Source organism: Oratosquilla oratoria, chromosome 44 (assembly GCF_046742065.1).
Source record: "Oratosquilla oratoria isolate Oo_2021 chromosome 44, ASM4674206v1, whole genome shotgun sequence".
Classification (NCBI taxonomy): Eukaryota; Metazoa; Arthropoda; class Malacostraca; order Stomatopoda; family Squillidae; genus Oratosquilla; species Oratosquilla oratoria.
In genome coordinates, this window is record NC_134820.1 from 10,767,934 (window position 1) to 10,788,947 (window position 21,014).

The 21,014-nt window shown below is 39.5% G+C and overlaps 1 protein-coding gene across 8 annotated transcripts in view; it reads left to right on the plus strand.

Moving 5' to 3' along the window:
- LOC143022390 (intermembrane lipid transfer protein VPS13A-like) overlaps positions 1-21,014 on the plus strand; it is a 617,111-nt gene that overhangs the window by 433,499 nt on the left and 162,598 nt on the right. For all 8 annotated transcript variants that reach the window (XR_012966042.1, XM_076180547.1, XM_076180549.1 and 5 more), the window contains 2 exons: positions 10,944-11,045; positions 19,282-19,443. Coding sequence is in view for 7 of the 8 variants with exons in the window: in XM_076180547.1 (XP_076036662.1) it covers positions 10,944-11,045; positions 19,282-19,443 (264 nt within the window). In the remaining variant the exon portion in view is untranslated. The remainder of the gene's footprint in view (positions 1-10,943; positions 11,046-19,281; positions 19,444-21,014) is intronic.

The window sequence follows — 21,014 nt, forward strand, 5'->3', positions numbered from 1 at the left end:
CCTTTGGTATATGTATGTACTAGACCTGGGGCTGAGAAAATGGTATATAAAAAAAGGAAACGTAATAAACAAAAAAGGAAAAAGGAAAAAATTATGTATATCAACATAGCATGATTTCAGGACTAAACAAATTAAACAACTATCTGACAGAAGAGAAACCAGACATAATAGGAATTGTGGAGACAAAATTAAAAGGTCCACTACCACCTAATACTGTGGGACAAGGTCTATATAACCATTGGATGAAAAATAAAAAGGAGGAACAGGGTGGAGGAGTCATGTTTTTGATGAAAAAAAGGCTTAAATGTGACAAAGATAACAGAAGGAAAAAATAATGTGGAATTGATTATGATAAAAGTTGAAAACAGTGACATGAAAAGTAGAAAATTTGTAGTGATATATGTGCCCCCAAAAGCACAGTCTTGGACAGAGAACAATCATTCCAAAAATGTTGAAAGACACAAAGAATGCATTAATTGAATTACTGAAAGAAGGAGGAAACATAGTAATTATGGGTGACTTTAACTCAAAAGAAATATGTTGGGAAGAAATTATAGTGAGAGGTGGAGAGGATATTTGGGGAAATATACTACTGGATATGACCATTGAAACAATGAAGAATCAGCAAAACTAGATTTAATATTCATGTCAAAGCCTGAAATTGTGGATAAAATGGAATACAAGTCACCAATTAGGAAGAGATACCCCATACTAATAGAGTTCGAACTAAACGAACAAATATATTTGAGAAGAAATGAGAAACATAGAAAAGGAAGACTAATATTCGTACAGCAAGATGGATTTTGAGAAACTCAGACATTGTTTTCAAAATGTAAATTGGGAAAACTTCTTAAATAAAGAAACAAAAATGGAAGAGAAATGGAACACATTAAAAGAAACATATAATGAGGGAATAGACAAATATGTACCAAAACAGAAGCAAGAAAGGGTGTACATTAAGTGCTGGTACAACAAAAAATGTAGTGAGGCTAAAGATAAAAGAGACAAAGCTTGGAAAAGATGGAAAAAAATTAGTAAGTGGCAAATATATATATCAAACTAAGAAATGAATATGTAAAAATATGCAGGGAAGAAAAAAGAAACTGAAAAAGACATAATAGAAAAATGCAAGGACCAACCTAAACTATTCTACAGGTATGTGAATGGTAAACTAAAAGATAAACAAGAAATAGTAAAACTGCATCAAGGGAATGATGAATATATAGAAGATGTAGAAATGGCTGAAATTATGAACAAACATTTTAAATCTGTATTCACAATTGAAAGTACACAAAATTGGGAGAATATACAGAAAGACACCCCCCACCCCATGAAAGAAATAACTGTAACACAGAAGGAAATAGGGGACCAAATAAAAATCCTTGACATTGGAAAATCACATGGTCCAGATGGAATTGCAAATTGGATATTAAAAGAATGTATAGATGAACTAATGGACAAAATATATAAGATAATTGATTACTCACTCAAAGAAGGAAAGGTACCACAAGATTGGAAAAATGCAAATATTGTACCAATATATAAAGGAGGGGACAAGGAAAATCCAACTAACTATAGACCGGTCTCCCTTACAAGCACAATAGCAAAAATATGTGAAAAAGTTATCAAAAGTAGATGGATTAAACATCTGGAAGAAAATAATATACTGAATCCAAAACAATTTGGATTTAGACAAGGAAGATCATGTGCCACTAACTTGATTTGCTTTTACTCAAGGCTAATAGAAATAATGCAAGAAAGGGACAGATGGGCAGATTGTGCTTTCCTAGATCTACAAAAAGCATTTGATAAAGTACCACACAAAAAGCTACTAAGAAAAATTGAAACAATAGGTGGTGTACAAGGAAAGTTATTGGAATGGATGGAAATTTTCTTGAATGGGAGAAAAATGAGGGTGGTATTTAGAGACAGAAACTCGACCTGGGAAGAAATGCTAAGTGGAGTCCCACAAGGTTCTGTATTAACTCTTATAATTTTTGCCATATATATAAATGACATGGATGAAGGTGTTGAATGTTATATGAACTTCTTTGCAGATGATGCAAAACTACTAAAGAAAGTATGTACAGAGTAAGACTGTGAATCACTACAGAAAGACCTGGATAAAGTCTGGAAATGGAGTCAAAAGTGTGAAGTGAACTTCAGCATCAAGAAATGTAGTATAATGAAGTTTGGAAAAAGTAAAAATAGAATATCAGGACAATATAAAATTTGTACAAAGGAAGTAAAAAAAAGTTAGCTTGGAAAGGGACCTAGGAGTAATTATAAGCAAAGACATGTCACAAGACAAGCATATCAACAAGATAGAGAAACCTTCAATTTACTAAGATCAATGAAAGTGGCCTTTGACCACTGGGATGAGGAAATGGTAAAGAAAACATTAGTCACACTAATAAGACCAAGATTGGAGTATGCTGCAACACTATGGACACCCAGTACTAAAAAGAATATTAAGAAATTAGAAATAATCCAAAGAGCAATGACAAAGATGGCACCAACACTCTCTAAATTGACATAAAACAAAGATTATCCAAACTAGAACCATGGAACAAAGAAGAGAAAGAGGAGATCTATTTACCATTTACAGAATCATGAAAGGGATGGAAGTCCTTGACAGAGATGATTGATTAAAGTGGATTAAGAGAAAAACAAGAGGACATGAAAAGAAACTCAAAATGGATAGTTATAGAAGAGATCTAAAAAAGAATAATTTCCCACACAGAGTAGTAGATATTGGGAACAAATTGGATTAGGGAACAGTGTGTGCAAAAACTATACAAGAGTTTAAGAACAACCTAGATGCTGAAAGATACAAAGACTGGTCTATGAGCATAGCTCTCTTACCATGTAATACAACTAGGTAAATACATTTAAGCTCATCCTCTCCTTTTTTATTTTCCATGTTTCTGCCCTATACAATGCTGTCGGCACAATCGCCCCCTCATATAGTCTTCTCTTAACATCCATTCCCTTATGTCTATTTCTCATTGCACTTTTCAGTCCTCCAAGGCATTCACTTGCTTCTCTCAGTCTACATTCTACCTCCACCCTCACTCCTTTCCTGCTACATTCACCCCCAAGTATCTAAAGCTGCCCACTTCATATAGTCTCCCATAATACTCACTTCCAATTTGCTGCCATCCTCTCCCCTTCTACATCTCATCACCCCACTCCAGCCCACACTTACCTTCAACTTCCTTCCCTCGCACACCCTCCCAAACTCCATCCCCAACCTCTACAATCCTTCCTCTGATCCTGCCACCCTCACTCCTTTCCTGCTACATTCACCCCCAAGTATCTAAAGCTGCCCACTTCATATAGTCTCTCTCCCATAATACTTCCAATTTGGTTCCATCCTCTCCCCTTGTACATCTCATCTCCCCACCCCAACCCACATTTACCTTCAACTTCTTTCCCTCGCACACCCATCTGCAGTCCTCAGCCCACCACCCCCATACTCACCTCCCACACCACATCCATGTATGAATTGAACAGCCATGGCAACATGACACATTCCTGTCAAAGTTCCACCCCCACCTCAAACCACTCACTCTCTCCACTTCCAACCCCAACCCAGGCTCCACCACTCTCGCAGAAACTCCCAACTGCTCCCAACAGCTGTTCTCCCATCCCATACATCTGCACCACCTTATAGAGCTATATATAGTTTATAGGTTTATAGAGGTAAAAAATGAGAAATTATGAACAAAAATTAAAACTTGCTGAAAAGTAGCTTCAGGTGTTGGCAATAATGTCCCTAAGTTTTAAACTGATATGGCAATTTTTGCCATGAATAATTATACTTTCATTATAATTATCACATGCTGGCAACCCTGGCATCAGAATACATGACTACTTATATCTAGCTTGTTATTGATTTGACTTTGGCTTTTTTTTTATTTGTCCTTTTAGATGATGTATTTCACAGCAACTCTGTGGTTGTGTGTGTGAGAGAGAAAAGGGAGAGTTCATCAGTTCCTGTCACAATGTTAGTAGGGATGCACATGTGGTCCATGTGGCTGTGTTGATATTTTTTATGCACCAAATTTTCTTTGCTTCAACTTGGTTTCCTAGTCTACAAATACTTACAAATGTTCAAAATAATTAGACCATTGAAACAGAAGAGGGCTGCAGGAAAGAAAGGGAGAAAATCAGGCATAAGTAAGAGAAGATAGATAAAGAGGAAATTAGTAGCCCTTTACTGGTAAAGGACAACCAGTCTCTACCTTTAAGAACACTTTGAATGTCTTAACCACTTCCATACGGTGACGCCTACGTAGGCGGCATGAGGAGCAAGTGGGTACTCGATGATGCCGACGTTGCCATCTTGATTATATTTATTGTAGTCGTACCTACGTAATTTCCATTCTCTCTAAACTGGCTTCATCAATTTTCTATGGTTATCAAAATACACGGGTGAAAGAGAACGAACGATTTAGCACTGACTTTATTTTTTATAATGCGATTATTATGACGCAACATCGCACGTCGGGCAGCTAATGCTGCCAGACGTGCAATGTGCCCCGGAGTGAAGAGGTTAATTTACTTGAATAATAAATAATTAAATAATTACAAACATACATATACCAAGGCTTCTTCCCCATTACAAGGGAGGTAGCCAAAAAGGAAAAGGCATAAAATCATTCCAACCCATTCCATCCCTGAATACACTCCACACCCCTCCACCCTCCCTCTTATCTTAGCACCTCCTGGATGATGGGTCATCCCTGCACCTTGTCCACTGCCCTGGGTCAGAAGCAGTGTCGCAAGACACAGCACATCCACAGCAAGGCCGCTTCATTAAATTGGCAACCCCCCTCTCTGTCCCCCCCATGCATAAAAGGAGAAGACAGGGAGAAATCCCTTCGGGCTGCATCAAATTTTGCTCACACATACTACCTCACCCCCCATCCCCCTGCCCATTCCACCTCATGCATCACAACATCATCCATATACAACCATTCTCCATTCACCCCTGTCTTCTGTCCTCTCCCATCCTTCCTCAACAGATATTCCCCTCTTCCCCAAAGCCCCCTTCACCCCATCCATCCACCTCACAAGCGCAGTGTCATCCACAAACAACAGCTGGCTCACCTCCCACTTTTCTCCATTTTCTTTAACCATCTCCAATCCCTGACCCACTACCCTTGCATTTACCTCTCACACCACCCCATCCATGTATAAGTTGAACAGCCAGGGCGACATAACGCATCCTTGACGAAGTCCCACCTTCACCTCGAACCACTCACTCTCTCCATTTCTAATCCTGACACAAGCTCTACTACTCTCATAAAAACTCTTGACAGCTCCTAGAAGCTTACCTCCTATCCTATATATCCGCAGAACCTCCCACAGTGCCTTTCTGTCTACCCTGTCGTAAGCATTTTCCAAATCCATAAAAGCCCAAAAAACATCCTTCCCCTTACCTATAGCTTTCTCACATATCTGTCTTACCACAAAAATCTGATCTACACAACCTCTACCCATCCTAAATCCACACTGTTCCTCACTAATTACTCCCTCTGTTCCTCTCCTAATCCTCTCAATCAAGACCCTCCCATAAGCCTTCCCAACTACACTTAACAAGCTAATCCCTCTGAAACTACTACATTCACACTTGTCCCCTTTTCCCTTGTAAAGTGGAACTATACAGGCACTCCTCCAGTCCTCCAGCACTCTACCTTCTCTCCAGCAAACATTAAATAACCTCACCAGCCAGTCCACCATCACCGTACCTCCATTTTTTTTAGACATTCTGCATGGCATCCATTTTCTTAGCATTTCCCACTGCAGCTATTTTTCCCTCCCTATCCTCCTTCACATTTAGCAACTCCCTAAAATAGTTGATCTGCATGTTTCACCAATAATGCCCAATACATTGATGTCTGGAGTGTAAAAACCTCAAGGTAAACTTTGAAGATCATTTTTTTCCTTGAAATAATGTCATTCAAAGTACTACTACTCTGAAAAATTTTGGGTCTATTTGATTGATTCTTTTTTCATTTGAAACCTGACACTTTGGTGTACATTTTGAACAAATTTTATGATGATGTGTTGAATATTGGATTTTCTAGGATTTATGTTATGAGCTGTTCAAAAATTCTGAGGGTGAACAGAGCAAAACATAACCACTGGACTTACACATGTGTAGTGTATTGATGATTATAACCATGCCCAATACTTCTTTAAAAAAATGCCAAAGCATAAGTCCAAATGAGGTTTTTGTTTTGCTCAATTAGGAAAAAAAAACTCTCAAGCAGACTGACATCCTTAACCTCTTCAATACAAATCATATGTTTGTGCACAAACACAGGGTTCCCAGTTGTACAATGATGTGATGATGCATCACATCTCGTGTCACAGGATAGCCAATGTACAGTGATTCTATGATGCATCACAACATGTGCATACCTCTCTCTCTCAGTACTACTTACTCAAAACCAATGATCATTATTATCATTATTGTTACTATTATTATTATATTATCATTATTATTATTATTATTATTATTATTATTATTATCATCATCATTATTATAATGTGATCAAGCCTGTTCATAGTAAACTTTCTATCTCTCTATGTAAAAAGATAAATGACTCATAAAATGAGGGTGGGGCATGGTCAAGAGTGTCCATATGATCAATTATATCTTTCCTTCTCTCTGTGAAAAAATAAATCAAATAAAAAGAATAGCTTCCCACACAGAGTGGTGGATATCTGGAATAAATTGGATGAGGCAACAGTATGTGCAAATACTATACAAGAATTTAAGAACAAACTTGATGCTGAAAGATACAAAGACAGGTCACTATGAGCATAGCTCCCTTCCCAAATAATACAACTAGGTAAATGTTATCATCAACTGCCTGGTATACGATAATCCAAAACTCAAGCCTCAATACCAGCTGCCAAATGTATGACAATCCAACACTTGTGACTCATGACACCCCACATGGGTGTCTTCCTAATCAAGGGGTTAAGAAAAACTGAGCCTAATATTTTGTATGTAGTGAATACCAAACTCCCAAAAAATGTTGATCTACAGTTGAGGAACAATAGATTCATTTCTAGGAGAAGAGACAAAGAAGATGAAATAGGTGGATGACTGGCTGCTGTGAGAAATGATATAAAGTTGGAAGGCAAGGTTGAAGCAATCCACCTGAAAATTAGAACTAAAGGACAGCATAGAAGAGACTCCTTGGAATCATATGTCCCCTCTAGATAAGACCTTAAAATGGAGCTGAATACCAAGAAATATTGTTGGATGCAATTCTTTTCCTAAAGAAAACTATTGAGCAAAGTAACAATTCAGTCTTAGTTGAAGATTTTATTTGCCATGAGGTCAACTGGGAGGAATGGAAAGTAAGTGGCAAGGCCCTGGGGAAATACATTGTTAAGTACAGCAGTGGAGAACACAATGACCCATTGGGTAAAGGAAATGACTCTGGAAAGAGCTGACATTCCTACAAGATTAGATCTACTACTAACTAAATAGCCAGACATCATCAGGTAGGAAAAAGTGACTCTGTAACTATTGAATTTCAGAGGGAGGATGTGGAAATAGAACCAAAAAATAAATCACACAGGCAAGGGAGACTCAATTTTGGAAAGGCAGATTACTTAGGGTTGAAGAAATTCTTTGAAGAAGCAGACTAGGAGGAATTCATGAATACCACAGTGATAATAAGAAGTCTGGAATAGGAGTGATTTCTTTGTATCTTCTAGCATTTTTGTATGTTTGTTCTCTTCCCAAGCGTTCCTTTTTGGGGGCACATAGGTCACCACAAACTTTCTACTTTTCATATTCTTGTCTTCGACTTTTATCATGATCAGTTCAACATTACCTTTGCCCTCCGCAATTTTTGTCACGTTTAAGTCTTTCTTGGCCAAGAACATGATTCCTCCTCCCTGTTTCTTGTCCCTCTTGTTTTTGTAAGTGCATATGGGCCTGGTAGTGAGGAAAATGTAGAGGAAAGGGAGCTTTCATAGATTGATTACAAAATAGGATGAAGGAATCATATGAGAGGCACAAAGAGAAGAGAAGTAAAGCATAAGATAAAGGAGGCAAAGAGGAGAGCAGATGTGAAATGGGGTAAGAGTATGACAGAAAATTTTGAAAGTAATAAAAAGATGTTTTGGAAAGAAATTAAGAGAGGAAGAGGAGGTGAATCAAGTAGAGAAGAAAAGGTAAAAGGTGCAGATGGAGAGATAATAATGGAAGAGAAGGCAGTAATAGGAAGATGGGCAGAGTATTTTAGGGAGTTGCTAAATGTGAAGGAGGATAGGGAGGGAAAGGTAGTTGCAGTGGGAAGAGCTAAGAAAATGACTGATGAGTGAGGAAAATGGAGGAGAAATAAGGAAAGATAAAGTGAAGGCAGTTGTTAAAATGATGAGAGCAGTTAAGGCACCAGGTCTGGATGGATGTCATGCAGAATGTCTGAGAAAAGGAAGTACAGTGATGATAAGAGGTTATTTAATGTTTGTTTAAGAGAGTGTAGATTGCCAGAGGACTGGAGGAGTGCCTGTATAGTTTCACTTTACAAGGGAAAAGGGGACAAGTGTGAGTGTAGTAGTTTCAGAGGGATCAGCTTGTTAAGTGTAGTTGGGAAGGCTTATGGGAGGGTCTTGATTGAGCAGATTAGGAGAGGAACAGAGTGAGTAATTGGTGAGGAACAGTGTGGTTTTAGGACAGTTCGGGGTTGCGTAGATCTGATTTTTGTGGTAAGACAGCTACGTGAGAAAGCAATAGGAAAAGGTATGGATGTTTTTTGGGCTTTTATGGATCTGGAAAAGGCTTATGACAGGGTAGACTGGGAGGCACTGTGGGAGGTATTGCAGATATATGGGATAGGAGGAAAGCTTTTAAGAGTAGTCATGAGTTTTTTGAGAGTAGTAGAGCTTGTATTAGGATTAGAAATGGATAGGGTGAGTGGTTTGAGGTAAAGATGGGACTATGTCAGGGATGTGTTATGTCACCTTAGCTATTCAATTTATACATGAATGGGGGTGGTACAAGAGCTAAATGCAAGGGTCAGGGATTGGAGATGGTTAAAGGAAATGGAGAAAAGTGGGAGATAAGCCAGCTGATGTTTGGTGACAACACTGTGCTTGTGGCAGGATCAGAGGAGGGATTGAGGAAGTTAGTGACAGAGTTTGAGAAGGTGTGTGAAAGAAGGAAGCTGAAGATAAATGTGGGCAAAAGTAAGGTGATAAGATGTACAAGGGGAGAGAGCGACAGCAGACTGGAAGTGAGCATTAAGGGAGAGAGACTGGAGGAAGTGGATAGTTTTAGATACTTGGGTGCAAATGTGGCAGGAAAGGGAGGAGTGGGGGTGGAGGTAGAATGTAGATTGAGAGAAGCGGATAAATGCCTTGGTGGATTAACCTCTTCCATACGGTGCCGCCTACGTAGGCAGCATGAGGAGCAAGTGGATACGCAAGGCTGCCATATTGGCGTCTTGATTATATTTATTGTAGTTGTCCCTGCGTAACTGACATACTCTCTAAACTGGCTTCATCACATTTTCTATGGTTATCAAAATTCACGGGTGAAAGAGAGAATGATCGATATAAGCGGTGACTATTTTTTATGATGCGAGTATTATGACGCATCATCGTACGTCTGGCAGCTAATGCTGCCCGTGAGATTTTGGCCTGGAGTGAAGTGGTTAAAAAGTGTCATGAGAAATAGACATTTGGAAATATATGCTAAGAGGAAATTGTATGAAGGAATGATTGTGCCAACTGCACTGTATGGTGTAGAAACATGGAACATAAGAGAGGAGGAGTTTGAATGTATTTGAGATGAGGTGCCTGAGAAGTATGATAGGGGTTACTAGGCTAGATAGAGTGAGAAATTAGGGGGTGAGGAGGAGAACAGGGGTGGAAAGGGAGTTGGGAGATAGGTTTGATGAAAGAGTATTGGAATGGTTTGGACACATGGAAAGAATGAGTGAAGAAAGATTAGTAAAAGAGGTGTGGAAGGCAGAGGTGGAAGGAGTGAACATGAGGGGTCGACCTAGGATGAGATGGATGGGGTAAAAGGGGCTTTGGGAAAGGGGGGAATATCTGTTGAGGAAGGATGAGAGAGGACAGAAGACAGGGGTGAATGGAGAATGGTTGTATATGTGTGATGCTGTGATGCATTAGGTGGAATGGGTGGAGGATAGGGGGCGTGAGGGAGTATGTGTTAGAAATAATTTGACGCAGACGGAAGGGATTTCTCCCCATCTTCTTTTCTGCATGAGGGGACAGAGAGGGGAGGTCGCCAATTTAATGAAGTGGTCTTGCTGTGGATGTGCTGTGTCTTGCGACACTGCTTCTGACCCAGGGCAGTGGACAAGATGCAGGGATGAACCATCATCCGGGAGGTACCAAGATAAGAGGGAGGGAAGAGGGTGGAGGGGAGTGGACCTACGCAAACTATTTGAATGGATGAAAGATTTTTTGAAGGGAAGATACATGAGGACACTAGTCAAGGATAACTTGTCAAGGTGGTGTGCAGTAACTAAGTGGAGTTCCACAAAGTTCAGTGCTTGCACCAATAATGTTTCTTGTCTATGTCAGTGACTTTAACTTATCAATATATTTTAGTGTTTGTAATATTTACTAGTTTCCTTGTAAGTAGGAAACAGTTTAAATGCTGTATCTTCTGAGTACATTCAAATTTTGAGACTTTTATTAATAGTTGCACAGTTACATTTGAAGAGTTGATTTAATCATGCAAGTATCTTGTTACTTTCTCATGGGTTCTCAGAAAGGAAATCCAAGTATGGGGAATGTGTAATGGAGTGCAATTTTCTTTAATGGATGGCCATATGCCCCTCCATATAAGAAGAGATGTCAGGGGCCATTTAATAGGGAAATATGTCGTAGATGAAAAAAAAAAAATGTAGTTACTATGTTCATTTTTCATTCTACAGGTGTATGTGCTGATCCTAGGCCTTGATGTACTAGGTAACCCTTACCAGAGGCTGCGTGACCTTTCCCAAGGGGTCAAGGATTTGCTGTACCAACCAGCTCTTGTATGTTTTCACTGTCTTGAATTTTTGTTTAGTAATGGAGACAAATATGATAAAGATGATATGGTCATGAAAAAAACAATCATTAAAAAGTTATCATATGTTTATCCACCTAATTTTTTTAATAATAATAATTGTATTAGTTGTAGTAGTAGTAATACTCTTGTGATTAGAAGTATTATAATGATGAGAATATATAAAAGAAGAATATTGTGAGAGGGGCCAGTAGTAGATATATGCAAGTCTGGTGGTCCTACAGGGTGAACATCAGAGAGAGGATAATATCTCTGCTGCCCATCATCAAAACATATCAAAACTCTTGTCTCTGTCAGAAGGTACAGTCCTGATGGGTTGACATATGGTCTCCAGACTGAGCTTAAACTTTCCATCAACTTTGTATGTACCTAATGGATCATTCATTCAATCTGTTGCCCCAGGTCTCTCTTGCAGAAGATTTGCAGCCTCCAAGACTCCAGCAACCACCTCCAGTCAGGATCATAAAGCACTTTGTATAGAGAAAAGGAGTAATGCTCATTGGGTCCCATCCCCTACTCTTCAGTTTATCATACCTAGCTGCAGATTGATGCACAGTTCCAACATGGTCTGTATCCTTAATTTCTAATTATCATATTTAGATTTGAGTTCATGTATTGTTCCAGCTTGTACTATATCACCTAAGCTATTCCATACATCTGTATGGAAAATTGTATTTCTTCACATCCTTTAGACATGTGTTCTTCCATAATTTGTTCTCATGACCTCTTAAAGCTCTCCTATCCATAATCAAGAGCTCTCTTTTGTCAAGGTAGTCTATATCCCCTTTAGCAACCTGAATACTGGTATTTCCATGTAGATGCATAGATACTTGGAATAACTTAGAAAGGGATATAACCCAAGCTGGAACACATGAATTCAAATCTGAAAATGATAATTGGAAATTAAGTATAAAAAATAAATTGGAATCATATATGAATTTAAAGCTAGGTATGACAGATTAAAGAATAGGAGATACCCCATGAGTGTTGCTCCTTTTGGGACAGTGTGTGTGAGGAGGAAGTTGAAGATAAATGTGGGTAAAAGTAAGGTGATGAGATATACAAGGAGAGAGGATGGCACCAAATTGGAAGTGAGTATGAAGGGAGAGAGGCTGGAGGAAGTGGATAACTTTAGATACTTTTGTATGAATGTGTTGGGAAAGGGAGGTGTGTAGGTGGAGGTAGAATGTAGATTGAGAGAAGCAAGTAAATGCCTTGGGGGATTAAAGAGTGTAATGAGAAATACAGGGTCTAACAGATAAATCCGTACAAACTTTGAAGAGGTTTTAAGCACTTAAAAAGTAACATATGGCAATTCTGATTGTTTCCAGATACTTCCATTTGTCTAATAATTTAGTCAGTTGTATACTAGCACCGGTGCAATAAACATTAAGCAATGGAACAAGCCAAACGTTCAGCTATATGCGAACTTCGTCGCGCGGGTCACACTCCTAGCGCCATAATAAGGATGCTAAAATACTCCAGACAAACTGTTTACGATGTTTGTAAACGTTTTGATGAGACCGGCGAAGACCAACGAGCTGCTCACAAGCCCAGAAGGGGCAGAATTCTAACACCTCGCTTTTTAGCTGGTCTCAAGAGAAGTGTCAATGCAAATCCAGCCTTACCATTATCGACATTGGCAAAGAAGAGAGGTGTCAGCACAATGACAATTCACAGAGCATTAAAGAAATTGGGATTAACCTCATTCTCACAAGGAAAAAGACATCTTTTGACACGAAAAATGAAAGAAATCCGCTTGACCAGGTGCCAAAAGCTGTTGAACTGGATGAAGTCGAATGGCTCAGTCATCAAGTTTTTTTCCGACGAGAAGATTTTCACGGTTGATGCGACTTTCAATAAGCGGAATGATTGCTGGATAGCCTCCTCATCCTCAGAGGTTCAACACAAGACAACGATGAAGAAACCAGCAAGTGTCATGGTGCTCTGTGTGGTGTCAACTGAGGGGCATTGTTACTTGCAGCAAAATTTGAGGGCATGGCAGTATGAACCCTGCCACTAGCAAAGTTGAACCAAGAGCATGGTTGATTAAACTCTACACTTCAAACTGCTCTGCAATCTTTATCAATGATCATCATTTTATTATTATTTTATTATTATTATTATTATTATTTTGCTATTATTATAATTTTCTCCTAGAAGAAAATTATAATAGTAATAGCAAAATAATAATAATAAAATAAGAATGAAGTGATGATTATTGATAAAGATTGCAGAGCATTTTGAAGTGTAGAGTTTAATGAACTATGCCCTTGGTTCAACTTTGCCAATGGCAAGGTTCATACTGCCAGGAGGTGCCAAGATAAAAGGGAGGGAAGAGGGTGGAGGGGAGTGGAGTGTGATGGGGATGGAATGATAGCAGACACAGTTTTTAGGAAAGCTAAGCATAAGTATATATGGGAAAGGATGGTGGATGGGAGTGGTGGGGTGATGAAGAGTAATAGAAGAGAAGATGTGAGGATATGTGGATTGATTGGAAAATAGGACTTGTAAACATGTGAGAGATGCAAGAAAAAAGAGAGGAGAACCAAAACGTAAGATAAAGGAGACAAAGAGGAGAGCAGATGGGGTAGGAGTATGACCGAAATTTTTGAAAAGAATAAAAAAAAATGGAAGCTAAGAGAGTGAAGGGGTGAGTCAGGTAGAGAAGAAAAGGTATAAGATGCAGATGGACAGATGTTAATGGAAGTGAAGGTGGTAAGGGGAAGATGGGTAGAGTATTTTAGAGTTGAATGTGGAGGAAGACTGGAAGGGAGGAATTGTGGCAATGGGAGGAGCTAGGAAAATTATTGTGATGGGAGAGGAAAATGGAAGAGATATAGGAAATGATGACAAGGAGCTTTGAAAATGAGGAGAGCTGGCATGGCACTTGGGTTGGATGGGTGCCAAAAAAAGTGTCTGAAAAAGCAAAATTGGTTATAGTAGACTGGCTGTTGAGGTTGATGTGTGTCTAGGGAAGGGAGAATATTGGAAGACGGGAGGAGTGGCTGTATAGTTCCACTTTACAAAGGAAAAAGGGACAAATGTGATTGTAGTAGTTTTAGAGGGATCCCTCTGTTGAGTGTATTTGGAAAGGCCTATGGGAGGGTTTTAAATCAGAGGATTAGGAGAGGAAAAGATGGAATAATTGGGGAGGAGTAGTGGTGGTTAAGGAAAGGTAGAAGATGCATGGATCAGATTTTTGTGGTAAGGCAGATTTGTGAGAAGGTTTTGGCAAAAATTAAATATGTTTTTTGGGGCTTTTATGGATTTGGAGAAGGCTTATGACAGGGAGGATAGGAAGGCACTGTGGGAGATATTGGAAATGTATAGGATTGGAGAAAAGGTGACAAAGGCAATTAAGTGTTTTTATGAGAGTAGTAGAGCTGGTGTTAGGATTGTAAATAGAGAGAGCAAGTGGTTTGAGGTAAAGAAGGGCTGCCTCAGGGCTGTGTCATGTTGCCATGGCTGTTCATTGTGTACATGGATGGGGTGGTACCAGAAGTAAAGGCGAGGGTGATAGGCAGGGGATTGAAGATGGCTAGAGATAGTGTAAAAAAGTGGGAGGTGATTTTTTTTTTTTTTTTTTTCTTCTTTTTTAATGGCACTATTCTTTTGGCAGGACCAGAGGAAAGGTTAAGGCAGTTAGTGACAGAGCTTGGGAAGTTATGTGATAGGAGAGAGTTGAAAGTGTGAGGTAACAATGAGGTGATGAGATGTACAAAGGGAGAAGATGGCAGTGAGTTGGAAGTAAGTCTTAAAGGATAGAGGCAGAAGGAAGTGGATAGTTTTAAGTATCTAGGGTTGCATGTAGCAGGAAATGCAGGAGTGGAGGTGGAGGTAAACTGTAGATTGAGAAATGCAGGTAAATATCTTGGGGGATTGAAAACTGCCACGAGAAATAGGCATCTGGGAATAGATGCAAAGAGAAGATTACATGAAAGGGTGATTGTGCCTATGACACTACTGGGCAGAGACTTGAAATTTAAGAGAGGCAAAAAGAAGACAATACCCCATCTGGGGTATTGGCTGCATGTTATGTTGGGGTTAAAAGCTGCTCAGTAGCATGTAGCTGATACTTTAGGGTCTATATGGGGTGCCCCTGCAGACCAAAGCCACAGATTTTGTCTGTGATAGAAGAAATCTATTCATAGAGAATTGATGCTACTTTATTATACTGCAACTGACCCTCCGTTATGCTGTCCCCCTACTCTTAATACTGTCCTGTACCACTTCTCTTGAATAATCATATCCTTTTTCGTTGAACCCTGTGGTAGGGGAGCAAGAATACTGCCACCAAGTATTACCATTTGAGTCCTGAAAGGTGACAAAAATGGGAAGGGGAAAGGACCAATCATCCTTCTCTCTTTAGCCACAAAGGGTACATTCCTAAAAAAAGCAAAGGCATAAGAGGGTCTGAGAGGAGTTTTCCAACCAGAACCCTAAGGTATGGGAGGCTTTTCGGATAGAGGGTTTAGGGAGAAATGTCAATGTAGTGGTAGTGAGAGATCTAATGCTAGGGTAGGAGATGAACCAGTAGATGGAATGGCTGGGAACTGTGGAGTTCAAGGAAAAAATCATAGTGGAGAGTTGTTGTTGTTGTTGTTGTTGTCGTTCCCTAGACTGTCTATCCGAGCAGTCCCGTCTCCCCAAGGAATGCCACAGCCGAAACTGGGTTTTCCCACAAATCCTTTATTGAGTGCATGTTGTGTTGTTTGCATGCATGATTGTGTATAATGCAGTCTTCCATTATGTGTTGTATGGTATGGGGTGAAGTGTTACATCCTGGGCAGCTGTTCACAATGCAGTCATCCAGCCTCTTCTGGTAGCTTAGAAGTGCTGGGTGGTGGCCGCACCGCAGTCTGGCCAGGTGGACTCTGTCCTTTCGTGGGAGAGAGGATTCAGAAGGGTGGATATCAGGGGGTGTGGCATGCAGCAGTGTGTTGTCTTTCAGTGTGTTAATGGAGCGTTGAGTGATATGATTATGAATATGTTTCCGGAGGCTGGTATTTGGTGGTTGTGGAGGAAGAGAAGAGAGTATCTGTGTGTGATACAGGTCTTTGGGTGTTGTTTTAATGTTTCTTGGTGTGTGTGAGTGTTCTGCTATGTGGTGTAGCAGGTGTGATGTGTTTGTGGTGGCTTTGGCAAGTGTTTGTATGCCTCTCATGTCAAGGTGGTCCTTGACTTTGAGGACTTTTGTTTCATGGTGTAAATGGTCTGTAGGTGTTGTATTTGTGCAGTCTGTAATTGTTTTTAGGGCTTTGTTTTGTATGATTTGAAGGGTGTTGTGGTGTGTCTCACTGAGATTAGGAGCCCATGCAGGACTCGCATAATTCATCACTGAGCGTATGCATTGTTTGTATATTGTTGTATTAGTTTCTTTGTTTTGTCCAAATGTTGTTCCAGTGATTGACTTAAGTGCATTAAGTCTAGGTGTGCATTTGTTTTTTATGTTTGTGATGTGTTGTTTGAAAGACATGAATGTATCATATGTTACACCAAGAATTTTTGGTGTGTTTGTGTGTGGTATTAGAGTGTTGTTGATGTAGAGATGAGGTATGTATTTGTGTTCTTTTGTCCAGTTGGTGAGAAGTGTTGCTGTAGATTTGGTTGGAGCTATTTTGAGTCTATTTGTGATGAACCATGTGTTGAGTGTATCAAGGTATGGCTGGATTATTTCTGCAGCTTTGTGTTACGATATGTGCATGTGATTGTTATGTCATCAGTGTAGGAAGAGATTTGTATTTCTGAGGTGTCTGGTGTGGGTAAGTCATGCATGTATAGATTAAAGAGCATGGGGGATAGAACAGAGCCCTGTGGTACTCCATTCTTAATGTTTCTGATGTGCGATGATTGGCCATTATATGACACATAAGCATTCCTACCTGCCAGATAATTGGCCAGCCATCTTTTGGTGTTATTGTGCATGTCTGTGTTATATATTTTATTTGTTAGGTTGTGGCGGGGGATAGTATCAAAAGCTTTACTAATGTCTAATGTTATAAGAAGTGTTCTGTGGTGGGGCCTATCTGAATTGATGCCATCTAAAATTCTTTGTGTGAGGTTTATCAGAAGAGTGTTTGTGGAGTGTAGTGGCCTAAAACCGTGTTGTGAGTCAGCAAGGGGAATATGTGGTGTGACAAGTTGAAGTATTAGGCGTTCAATGACTTTAGAGGGGTTACAGAGAAGTGTGATTGGGCGGTGCGATGTTGGGATTGTTGGGTCTTTGTTTGGTTTTGGAATGGTGATTATTTTACCATGCTTCCAGACGTCGGGTATAGTGTTGTGTGAATAGCTGTAGTTTGCAATGTTTGTGAATGCGTGTATACCTTGTGGTCCAATGTGTTTTAGGTGGATGTTACTTATGTTATCAGGGCCACAGGCAGATGAGTGCTTGAGATTATGTATTATGTGTTTTGTCTGACTGTCTATGAAGGGTGTATAATCTGAGTCTGTGGGAAAGTCTTTCTTACGTCGAATAGTGCGTCGGTCGTCAGGGTGAGAAGTGAGATGGCTTGTCTGTGCAAAATGATTTATGAGTGTGTTTGCTTGTTGTCTGTTTGAGGGTAGATTGTCTGTTGTTGTGATTATTGCTGCGTGAGAGCGTATTGTGTTACTGTTGGATAGTGTAATGCTGTTGAGTGTTTTGTACAATTTACTGGTGTTTGTTTTGTGATCAAGTGTATTGATAAAGTTTTGCCAATTTTGTGTTTTTTGTTCGTGTATTTTATTGGCAACTCCTTAAAATACTCTGCCCATCTTTCTTTTAATGCCGTCTCTTCCATTATCATCTCTCCATCTGCACCTTTTACCTTTTCTTCTTGACTTTATGCACCTCCTCTTCCTCTGGGGGTGGAAAGGGAGTTGGGAGATAGGGTTGATGAAAAAGTATTGGGATGGTTTGGAGAAATGGAAAGAATGAGTGAAGAAAGATTAGTAAAAGAAGTGTGGAAGGCAGAGGTGGAAGGAGTGAACATAAAGGGATGACCAAGGATGAGATGGATGGATGGTGTTAGCTCCGCTTCTACCAACACTTTCATTTCCCTTCTGTGATATAGTAATTCTTCATTCACTACAACTTTCTTCACTTTCTTTTTATCCTTTTAGTATTGTAAATCACTCATCTGTAGGCCCCATGCCTCTTTTGTAATGTATGCATTTAGTCAAGTTCTATTACTCAGTAATGAAGGTGAATTAAATTAAACTTAAACTTTTCTTAATTTTCTTCACAAATTCTGGTACAACGTATGGTCTTAGGAATACCAGAAGATTCCCACCTGGGATCCTCTTACACCCACCAAGCCAAGTCTGCTTTGATGTCACTATTTAATTCATCTAATAACTTTGAACTTTACAAATAAGTGCCACCCTTTAAGGGCATGACTTTACCTCCAAGCACCAATAATTTTTCTCCTCCACCCTTTTCTCCAATCAGAAAGACTGTTACACTGTCTCAAGCAGTACTGTTTACACAAGCAATCTGTCGCAAGTGGAACTGGCTTATATGTTTACAATTCGTCATATCATCACTTCTATCAATACCCTAGCTTGTGTTTACAAACTTTAGGCATTAAGCGAGAATATGCAACTCTGCACTTCCTATAATATGCAACTCTGCACTTCCTATCGGCCATTGTTTCAATACATCCAAGTAATAAAATTTGCATATCTTTTCACCTACCCCTCTGTCTACTTAAATGTCTACCTCTACCTACTTAAATGTCTACCTCTATTGGCCTCTTACAAATGGGGTAAAAGGGGCATTGGGAAAGAGGGGAATGTCTGTTGAGGAAGAAAGGGTGAAGACAAAAGATAGGGGTGAGTGGAGAATGATTGTGCATGGATGATGCTGTGATACATGGGAGTGGGTGGGAGATGAGGGTAAGTGAGTATGTGTCAACAATATTTTGACAGTCCGAAGGGATCTCTCCCCATCTGATTAAATTAAGCTACTTTGTTGTGGATGTGCTGTGTCTTGCAATATTGCCTATGACCCAGGGCAGTGGGGGTGATGCAGGGATGACCCATCATCCACGAGTAGCCAAGATAATAGGGAGGAAAGAGAGTGAATTGGAGTGGAGTATATGGGAATGAAATAGGTGGGAGTGGATTTTATGCCTTTATTTTTGTCTACCTCTCTTGTAATGGGGAAAAAGCCATTGGTATATGTATATGTATGTATTATTGTTATTATGAAATTGCAGGGAATTGTAGAAGGGCCAGATGAATTTGCTGAAGGCATAGCTATTGGAGCTCAAAGCTTGATGGGCCACATTATTGGAGGTACAGCAGAATCTCTTAACCTCATCATATCTTCTATTGGAAATACTGTGGCAGCTTTATCCTTTGATCATGATTATCGCAAGGTAAGATTAGCAGAGCCTAGGAGATGAAACAGCACAAGCTGGAACCATACATGAATTTTGAAATGAATTATGACAATTAGAGTGTGACACTAATGGAATAAACACCATGTGGGAACAGAGTCTTTATTAGTACAACACTTCACTTTTTACAGCTTTTTCAAGTACAGGGATTTTTCAGTTTATGTGAGGGATATATTCCTGAATGGATTGCGGAATGTAAAACTTGCATAAAGTGAACAGTTAAATTTTACTATTGCTTACTTGATTTTTTACATTGTGTTATTCTAAGTAATCCATGTAATTACGAAAAAAATTACTAGGTTATTTTACCTTGTGTTATTTCAAAATTGCATATTCTAAACAATCATGAAATCCCTGTATATAGTTGTAATACACATGACTGAAATTAAATAAGAACTGGGGGAAGGAGGGAGGGAGAGAGGAAGGGAGGTAGGGGAGGAGGGGGTTCACTGAATACTAGGAAAGGTTAAGGAGAAAGTAGACCAAATGTCTGGGAACAAGAAAGGTTAAGGATAAAATGGAACAATTGGCTGGGTGAAGGACATTAGTTCACAACTGAGGAACAATAGGAAAAAGAAAATAAGAAGAGTGAGCAATTGTCTACTGAGGATGGACAAAAACTGAGGGGAAAAAGGGGGATTTTGGAGGGCAACTAGGTCTATATATTAGGTGGGTTGAGATATTGAACATGCCCCTATTTTGTTCAATTGTGTTGAATCCTTGTACAATGGCTGCTTCCTCAGTTGTGAGCTAATGTACTTCACCCAGCCAATGGTTCCATCTTATCCTTAACCTTCCCTGTTCCCAGACATTTGGTCCACCTTCTCCTTAACCTTTCCGAGTATTCAGTGACCCCTTCCCCCTACCTCACTTCCTCTCTCCCTCCCTCCCTCTCCCCCTTCCCCCAGTTCTTCTTATTTAATCTTAGTTATGTGTATTATGACTATACAGGTACTCCTCGTTTAACGACCTACTCGGTTAACGACAACTCGGAGTAACGACGGGCTTTATGACATTCGTTTAACGTAAATCTCCCGAAGTTACGACGTCGTGTATGATAATTAAGTTGGCTGAGGCAAATTTGTATGATGTTATAAATGAACTTGTACGGTGGATATTACCTGTGAGGTAAAGTGTTCTGAAGCTTAGGTCTACATTACCATCCTGCAAGCTGAAAAAACTACCTGGGGTACAGTATATACCGGTAGTGGTAAATTTTTAGTTTCGACCAAGGGCGCAATATAGCAATAGAAAATTAATTATTAATTTTGTAAATTATAATGTATCAACATAATATGCAATTTTGTGAGCGGAAAAAAAGGTGCTAAAATAAATTTCGTAAGTAACGAAGTCATGGCGGACGAATGGTACACCATGTTTGTTATGATAGATGCCGATGTCGAAGAAATGAAAGGATGATAAATCCGTCTAACCTAAACTAAACTAACCTAACCTGTGTTTGATAAATCATTACCTGCAAATTAAATGTCATCCGGCTCGTCCTCGTGAGAGACGTTGGCAGATGACAAGATGGCATCCCGATCCTATGC